Source organism: Sminthopsis crassicaudata, chromosome 3, assembly GCF_048593235.1.
Source record: "Sminthopsis crassicaudata isolate SCR6 chromosome 3, ASM4859323v1, whole genome shotgun sequence".
NCBI lineage: Eukaryota > Metazoa > Chordata > Mammalia > Dasyuromorphia > Dasyuridae > Sminthopsis > Sminthopsis crassicaudata.
Genome location: NC_133619.1, coordinates 591,131,888 through 591,141,278, shown reverse-complemented (window position 1 = coordinate 591,141,278; position 9,391 = coordinate 591,131,888). Strand labels below are relative to the sequence as shown.

Below are 9,391 nucleotides of genomic sequence, written 5' to 3'. Positions count from 1 at the left end.
CAAAGTTTCTTGGACAACTCTGTCCATTATACCATGCTAAAAGAGAGATATAGATAGATGAGAGCAAGATAGATATAGACAGAAAAATATATAATTAAAGCAAAATATAGATAGTAAAGGAACAGAAAAAGAGAGAGATATGGGAACAGAGAAAGGGAGAGAGAGAAAAAGAGAGATAGAGACAGAGAGGATGGAAGAGAAAGAGAGAGAAGCAGGCAGACAGGAAGATAGGCAGTAAGGTCAAAATCTCCTAGTGCATCCAAGGCCATCTCCAATCATCCTGATTTCTATCTGGCCACTAGACTCAGAGGGAAAAGTGAGGTTGCACAGCCCTCCCTCACTTGGACCCAAAGCACTGGCCCTGGACACAGGAAGCCTTACCTCCCTGAGTTCAAATCTGGCTTCAGACACTACTTATATAACCCTGAGCAAGTCACTTAAAGCTGTCTGCCTCACCTGGGACACTGATGCATTATTGGTAGAGTTGTGAACGGATCCAATCATTCTGGAGAGCAATTTGGAACTATGCTCAAAGAGTTATCAAACTGTGCATATCCTTTGATCCAGCAGTGTTTCTACTGGGCTTATATCCCAAAGAAATACTAAAGAAGGGAAAGGGCCCTGTGTGTGCAAAAATGTTTGTGGCAGCTCTCTTTGTAGTGGCTAAAAACTGGAAATTGAAGGGATGCTCATCAATTGGAGAATGGCTGAATAAATTGTGGCATAAGTATATTATGGAATATTATTGTTCTGTACAAAATGACCAGCAGGATGAAAACAGAGAGGCTTGGTGAGACATATATGAACTGATGCTAAGTGAAATGAACAGAACCAGGAGATCATTATACACTTTAACAACAATACTTTATGATAACCAATTCTGATGGACATGGCTCTCTTCAACAATGAGAGGATCCAAATCAGTTCCAATTGATCTGTAATGAACAGAACCAGCTACACCCAGAGAAAGAACACTGGGAAATGAGTATGGACCACAACATAACATTTCCACTCTTTCTATTATTGTTTGTTTGAGTTTTTGTTTTTTCTTCTCAGGTTATTTTTATCTTCTTTCTAAATCCGAGCTTTCTTGTGCAACAAGATAACTGTATAAATATGTATACATATATTTAACCTATGCTTTAACATATTTAACATATATGGGACTACATGGCATCTGGGGGAGGGGGTGGAGGGAAGGAAGGAAAAAGTTGAAATAGAAGTTTTTGCAAGGGTCAATGTTGAAAAATTACCCATGCATATGTTTTATATATAAAAAGGTATTAAAAAGCTGTCTGCCTCAGTTTCTTCATCTGTAAAATGAGCTAGAGAAGAAAATGTCAAACCACTCCAGTATTTTTGCCAAGAAAACCCCAAATGGGATCATGAAGTCAGATCCAACTGAAGAACAACACAGATAGATAGATAGATAGAAATATATGATAAATAAACAGGTAGGCAAATAGATTGGCTTTCTCCCCCAAAAAATTATTTCATATTTATATATTTGTGTATTATAACTTTGTGTATTTCTCTGGTAGAATAAAAACTTCTTGACAGCAGTGACTTTTCCTATCCACTTATATCTTCTAGCACAGTGTCTGGCACTTAAAAATGCTTGTGAATGAAATGCTTAGTATCCAAGATGGAAGAGACAGCATGTTAGAACAGGAGGGGACCTTTAGATAAAACATTTCAAACTTCTAAAAGACCCAAAATGTGGATTGTCTAAGATGTTAGGAGACCTGGAAGCATTCATTTTACAAGTGGGGATACTGAGGTCTCTGGTAAGGAAGGCATTTGTTTCAGGACTTCATAGCTAATAAATGACAGATCCACCAGATCTTCTAATAATGAGGCTGATGGTCTTCTCACATTACCCTTGTGTGTGTGTGTCTGTGTGTGTCTGTGTAGTGCTCAGAGTTCTTCATATAACAAATATTTGCTGAGCACTAATAGAATCATAGAATCTTGAAATTGAAGGATCATAGGTAATTTACAGCTGGAAGGGACCTCAGAGATCATTTGGTCCAAATCTTATTTTCCTGGAAAAGTTAATGAGGTCTTAAGTGATTAAGTAATTTGACCAGTCACACAGGCGGCAAATGGTAGAGCAAGGATTTGAACTCAGATCCTCCCACTTCAAATTCTGAAAGTTTTTCTCTACAACATCATGTTGCCTCTTCTAGGGTAGCTTCCTCCTTGTTACAATTAGGGAAAATAAAAAAATTGCTTTTATTTACTTATTTGTTTGTTTACTGGCTAGGTGAAAAGAGCCATTCTTTTGCAATTAGAGTTAAGTGAATCACTCAAGGTCACACAGCTAGTAAGGGTCTGGGAGTCAAATTTGAACTCAGATCCTCCTGATTCCAGGGCTGGCCAAAGACAACTTTTTTTTTTTTTTTTTTTTTTGCCTCAATTGCTACCTAACTAGGTGTAATCAATGAATGGGTGTGACCTTAGACTGAAACTTAGCTAAAAAGATCAAGGTCTCCTGGTGCATCCAATGCCATCTGGCCACTATACCCAGAGGGGAAATCGAGGTTGCACAACCCTCCCTCACTTAAGTCAATTCACTTACATGTCATGACATCACTACCCTGATGCTATGGTCCTTTTGGAGAACAAAGGACAAACCACCACAACGGGGAAATGGAAGGCCAGAAGAGACTTGTTTAAGGCTGGAAGCTGAGAAGAGACTAGTGCTCGGGTCTCCTAGTTCTTGTACCAGTACTATTGTCCCACATTTTCTTTGTGATGGGTATAGAGATCATCAGTACAAGGGAGCACTTGGTGTGGAAACTCATGTCAGCAATATTTTGGCAGCTTATTTTAATTTAAGGTCTTAGAATCCTATATTTAGAGATGGGAGGCACCTTAAAAACCATCTAGTTCAATCCCCTCGTTTTAGTGATGAGGAAATTGAGATAAAAAATGGTCAAATAACTTATTTAACATTACACAGGTCGTAAGTTATGAAGTAGGATTTGAACCCAGATCTTGATTCCAAATTCAGTACTCTGTAGGGGGCAGTGAAAGGCCGTGACTTCCCTACAATCCAAGGGTAGTATATGTCAAACACCCTGCTAGACAGAATCTGGATTTTTTTGATTCTAAAACCTGTTCTTTATCTCCTATGCAAAACAGCTTCTTTTTCTTCTTATCTCATTCAGAAGGCTTGGGTTTGGGTCCTAGCTCTGACTCTTATGAAGTGCTCCTTAAGGTCAACTAGATGGTCTGTAAGTTTCCTTCCAGTTTCCCCTAAGCTTGAGTACACTCACTTTTCTTCTTTCCTTATATTTTTTTTTCTTGTCCACTGCCAATGATCTAATCACATTATATAAACCATTTAAATTTTTTTTCTTTTTTAAAAAATTATTTTCAATTTATAGAATAAAACAAGATTTTCTATAACATAGTACAATAAAAATGTTATTGTATATGAAACCAAATCTACTATTCACAACTTAATACTTTCAAATATAAAACAAAATTATCAGCTAAATTAAAATCGCTAACTTTTTTAATGAGATAATTGGGGCTAAGTGATTAGTTCAGGGTCATACAGCTAGGAAGTATTAAGTATCTGAGGCTATAGTTGAACTCAGGTTTTCCTGACTTCAATATGCTCTATGCACTGCACCACCTAGCTGCCCATCACTTTCAAATTTAAATATAAGCTTAGGGTCACATTTCCTGCCACTCCCCCCAAAATGCTGGCCTTATATTGATTGCCCGGGAACAATCCCCAGAATTTATCCCTCAGAGTACTTTTCTGTCTTTGAATTATCATTCTGACACCCTGGAACTCTGAAATTTACTCCAGGAAAATCTCTCTAATAAAGCTTAAGTATATTTCATGTCTAGATTTCCCCAAACGTGGATAATAATATCCTCAGCTCCTATATAAGCATTGAAAGTGATAACATGGTATTGGGTATGTTGTTAAGTCATTTTAAGTTCTATCCAACTCTTCATTCTTTGTGACCCCATTTGAGTTTTTCTTGGCAAAGATACTGAGGTTTACTTGCTATTTCCTTCTACAACTTATTTTACAGATGAGGAACTAAACCAGATAGGATTAAGTTACTTGTCCCGGTTCACCAACTAGTAAGTGTCTGAGGCTGGATTTGAATTCTGGAAGATGAATCTTCCTATTTTCAAGCCCAGTGCTCTATGCACTTTATTTCACCCCATAAGAAAATGCAGAAGAAGAAAAGAAGATTCACAGGAGTCTAAGAACATATATAAAAACAAAAATATTCAAGTAGCTCATATGGCCTCTAGAAAGGGAAAAGAAATGGAAATTAAGCATTTATATAGTACCTTCTAAGAGCCAGGAACTGTGCTAAGTGCTTTTCTACAAATATGATCTCAGTTGATCCTTATGACAACACTGCAAAGTATGTAATTATCTCCTTTTACAGTTGAGGAAATGGACAAACACCTGTGCCCAGAATTATACAGCTAGCAAGTGTCTGAAGCAGTATTTGAAATCAAGTCTTCCTGACTCCAGAGCCAGTGCTCCATCTATCTTGACATTAGCTGCCTCTGTAAATTATATTTAATGAGTTTTTCTCTCCCACAAGCTACTACAGTGTCCTCAAAACTCATAGTACCACTCCAGAAAGTAAACATACTGTAGAGATTACTAAAGAAGCAATCCTCTTCCCATCACACTTATATTATTTGAATAATTCTTAGTAGGGGGGGGCAGTCTCCTTTGCTCCCTCTCCCCACTTGTTTTGCTTTCCAAGAATGCTGCTCAAGAATTACATGAGCATTGTTCTTAGCTTCCCAAAAGGCAATGCTTTTTGTGAAACTTGCTTTCCAGAAGGACTGGAGATAAAATTCCCACCTCTCAGACTCAGTGTTAATCACAAGATAAACCCTAAGTCTGGCACTGCCCATAAAAATCTCCCTTCTCTACTAAAAGGCTAGATTCTGGGTTTTCTCTGCAAGGAATTCTCTTCCTCTACCCAGCAAGATTTAGTTTCAGTAACATTGTCCATGAATTCTCCTCTTTGAGCAATACCTCTGGTTCTGCCATATTCCCCTGCTGGAGCACTCATTTGTCTTAACTCCTAAAGTCCCTTGATCTGGGAAAGTCTACTCTTGGGCATCTTTTTTTTTTTTTTTTTTTTTTTAATCCCAGTGCAAGTATGTCCACTTTTCCCTGTTTCTGGGTGGAGAAGAAATATCCTTTCCCCACTATCCCCCAAAAAGGTGCAGGAGAAAAGAGGATTAGAAAGAGATTGAGTTAAATTCAGCCTCAGACTTTTACTAACTGCATCATCCTGGGCAAGTCACTTAACTTCTTTCTGACTCAGTTTCTTTCTCTATAAAAAAGGGAATAATAGCCCCTACCAGGGTTTTTTGTGAAATCAAATCAGATAATATTTATAAAGAACTTTTTAAGCCATATAAATGCTAGTAGTGTAGAGCAGCAATAGCAGGAGCAGGAGCAGGAGAAATAGTAGTAGTAGTAGTAATGTTGGTGGTAATTGTCATCATTTTGTCTTTGTGGGCTTGAGAGTCTTCATGGCTTAGTGAATACAGTTTTTTTTTCCTTCTTTTTAATATGTAAAGTTTTTTGTTTTCAAAAGACATGCATAGTCTTCAACATTCACCCTTACAAAACCTTGTGTTGCAAATTTTTTTTCTTTCTTCCTTCCCCTCACCCTCTCCCTAGATGGCAAGTAATCCAATATATGTTAAGCATGTGCAGTTCTTCTATAATATGTGTTTTCACAATTATTGTGCTTTACAAGAAAAATCAGATCAAAAAAATTTTTAAATGAGAAAAAAAATGCAAACAACCAATCACAAAAAAAGTGAAAAGGCTATGTTGTGATTTACCCTCAGTTCCCACAGTCCTGTCTCTGGGTGCAGATGGCTCTCTTCATCACAAGACCATTGGAACTGGTGTGAATCACCTCATTGTGGAAGAGGGCCACAGCCATCACATTTGATCATCAAATAATCTTCTTGTTGCTGTGTACAAAGTTTTCATGGTTCTACTCACTTCACTTAGCTTCCCGTAAGTCTCTCCAGGCCTTTCTGAAATAAGTGTATACAGTTCTGACAGTATACAAATACTTTCTGTGTAACCTGGCCAAGTCATTTTTCCTCTTATTGCTCTAAGCCCTGTCTAAGATTGAGTTGTAGAGATGTCAGACCCTGTGTCCCAATAATATGTTCTAATGGGCAGTGTTAGATTTGGAGAAACAGAATGTGGATTCCTCACTTATTCCCTGGGAGATAGTCTGTAAGTCACTTAAACTCTCTGGTCCTCAGTTTCCTCATCTGTCAAATAAGGGGGGGTTGAATTGATGACCTCTAAGATTCCTTCCAATCCATCCTTCCAATGATGGTTTACTCCACTTTAAATCCAACGATCCACTTAGATTTACTAAATGAGCGTTGCAAGCCAGGATTCGGACCTCCGGCTTGGGCTGCAGTTTGTGCATTTGTGTGTGTGTGTGTGTGTGTGTGTGTGTGTGTGTGTGTGTGTGTGTGTGTGTTGGGGACTCGGGGGGAAGGGGCAGATGTTGGGGGAGAAGTGCTTAATGGCTCGGAGCCTGTAGGAGTCTCCAAAAACCTGTCAGGGTCTGTCTCTTCTGGTAGGGACTCTTCAAGACTACGGAGATACAGAAAGGGTTAAATAGCCCGGTCTTGTAGGGACAGGCGCAGTGCAAGCTGGGACTTGTAGGCCGTCTGGCCCCCCGGCCCGCTGGCCCGCGGGCAGCTGCGTGGAGCCTGCCGGGAGGAGTAGTGAGCTGGAGCTGTCCCGCTGCCCCCGGGGCTCTCCGTCGTCTCCGGCACGCCGCAGGCAGTGACATCCCAGAGGTAGGCAGGCAGGCTGACAGCGGTGTGCTCTAGCAGGCTAATCAGTGAGCTGCAGGACCCGGCTGGAGTGTCAGTGCAAGGGTGGGGTCGGAGGCTACGGTTAAGAAGCTTGGGGGGGGTACCCTTCTCTCTACTCACTTGTCTTTCTCTACAGGACTCTGTGTCCCCTCCTGCCCGCACCTCTGGCTGATGCAACCTGGCTGGATACCCGCCTCACGTTGGTGGTGGAGATTAGGGACTGGAAGCGCGGCTGGACTATGCTCCCTCGCCGCTCCGATCTCCTAAAACCTCTCATCCTTTGCCATCTCTCCTCATCCTCTATCTCCCTCCTCTCGCCCCTTCGGGGTCTCGTGACTCTAATCACCCACCCCCTCCGACGTCCACTCACTTATCGGGCCTGGACTGAAAGGACGCCTCGGTGAGCCAGTTCCCAGATCCCTAGCTGTGCGTCTCTGGGTCCAGTGGCAGCTGCTAGGATGGACCAATCTGGGGCCATTCAGGAGACCCTGGCCCAGGGTGAATACTGCATTATTGTATCCTTTCCCTGCATGCCAGGCTTTTGGAGATCGGGGGAGGGGAAATGAGGAAGGAGCACCGCGTGGTGCCCAACGTGATGAGGGGTTCTTGGAGACAGAAAAAAGACTTTTTATTTCCTGTCCTGGTCCCATTTCTGCAGAACCTGCGCCCCTGCTCTCAGTACTCCAGCTGGGCAGATGAGGGAAAGCAGGGAAAATAAGGGTGGGATGAGCTTATTTGAATGACATCCGTCCCTCCCTCTTTCCTTCCTTCCTTCCCTCCTTCCTTCCTTCTTTCCATCCCTCCTTCCTTCTTTCCTTCTATTTTCCCCTCCTATTTTCCTTGACTTTGGACTGCAGGCGGTACAGGGTGTAGTCTGTGCTGGGGATAGTCTACAAAGCCGCCTCTTGGGCTTGGTCAAATGTGGCCTGGAATATGCGTAAGTGAACTGAGAATGACATCACATCGAGGCAAAGGGATCTTAAAGTTCATCTCCTCCAGCTCTTTCATTTTGCAGATGAGGAAACTGAGATCGAGTCAGAGGAAGGGATCATTCCAGGTTCCTGAGCTAGTGAGTGGAAGAGCTAGAAATGAAACCCAAATCTTGCTTGGGTCTTTTGTTTCCAGGGTTTCTGCATTTTAGCAGCTGCCTCCTGCTTTTCCTTGATACACCATTTAATTAATTTGGAACTCTAAGTGGGACATTAGTGTTGATTTGGTCTCTCTTGGGTAGAGCCCAGAGCTAGTAAAGGGCCGGGACTATATCTCATTTTTCCTTTGCTTCCATTCCCCCAACACAACACTGGATATTGTCAAATTGGGTCAAAATTGAGTGATCCAGTATAATTCAACAAACATTTGTTAAATGCCAGCTGTGTATAAGGCAAAGCTAGATGGTGCAGGGCCTGAAATCAGGAAGAAATCATCTTCCTGAATTCCAATCCAGCCTCAGACACTTAGTAGTTATGTGACTCTGGTCAAGTCACTTAACCTTGTGTGCCTCAGTTCTTCATCTGTAAAATGAGCAGGAGAAGGCAATGGCAAACTACTTCAGACCTAACTGAACAACAATGACGTGTAAAGCTTAGTGCTGAGGGAGATTTCTAGAGGAAGATGCATCCCTTATCCTAGAGAGATTGTAGTCTTATAGAGAAAATAAAAAGGTCCATTTATGTGGGGAACTTCCTGTGTGAAAATGTTCCCTGCTGTTGCAGTTCAACCCTTTTCTGACTTAATATTATAGTTGCCTGGGGCACTGATAGCTTAAGTAATTTGAATATAGTACTATAGCTAGAATAAATACATGTCATAGGAAGGACTTCAACTCCTCTCTGGCCCTGTATCCATTACAGCAGGGTGTTTCTGTGTAAGGGAAATGAGCCAGCTGGATTAAATTGAATTGGTGCCAGGAATGAATGAAGAAATAGCCTTTATGAAGTGTTTTGTATGTATTTAGTGTTGATGATAGAAATTGAAAAGCTCTCTAGGTGTTTACTTTCTCTTAAGAGGAGATAACTCATATAGGAAGAGGTATCCAAAGAAGGTGCTTTGATTTGGAAAGTTATAGGAATAAAAAGTAGAACCATAAGGCAATCTGCTGACCAGAAACAATTGACGGAAAAGGGGGGGGGGGAAGGAGGGATATTTGCCTCAGCAGGGCAGATGGTAAGGAAATGCTAGGATGGATTGTCACATGAGATATAAAGTCTGGGGTCTGGGGATGCCTATATGTAGTGAGCCCTTATATTTGCAAAGCTAATTCAGGCTTACCATGACCACAGGGCAGTGGGTCTAAAGCTTGATGGGCTAATTCAATCTGGGCATGATCTGCGAGGGGTCTGTCTGTCCGTTCCGAGGGAGAACCAGCAGGGCAGAAAGCATGGAGATTGTTGGAATTCAGAAGATTTGGGTTCATGTCCTGCCTGTAACATGTATTTATAGATAGAATAAAACATTTCAATTCAATAAGTAAGCAAGTACCTATTATGTGGGAGCCCTGGAGATACAAAGATGGAGCAAGACACTA

General features: G+C 41.3%; 1 protein-coding gene across 1 annotated transcript in view; it reads left to right on the top strand.

Moving 5' to 3' along the window:
- Positions 1 to 6,708: 6,708 nt before the first annotated feature.
- The window catches only part of INPP5B (inositol polyphosphate-5-phosphatase B), an 81,418-nt gene continuing 78,735 nt past the window's right edge, over positions 6,709 to 9,391 (top strand). The window contains 3 exon segments of the mRNA XM_074305201.1: positions 6,709 to 6,849; positions 7,004 to 7,382; positions 7,725 to 7,804. Coding sequence (XP_074161302.1) covers positions 7,326 to 7,382; positions 7,725 to 7,804 — 137 coding nt within the window. The 5' untranslated portion in view covers positions 6,709 to 6,849; positions 7,004 to 7,325.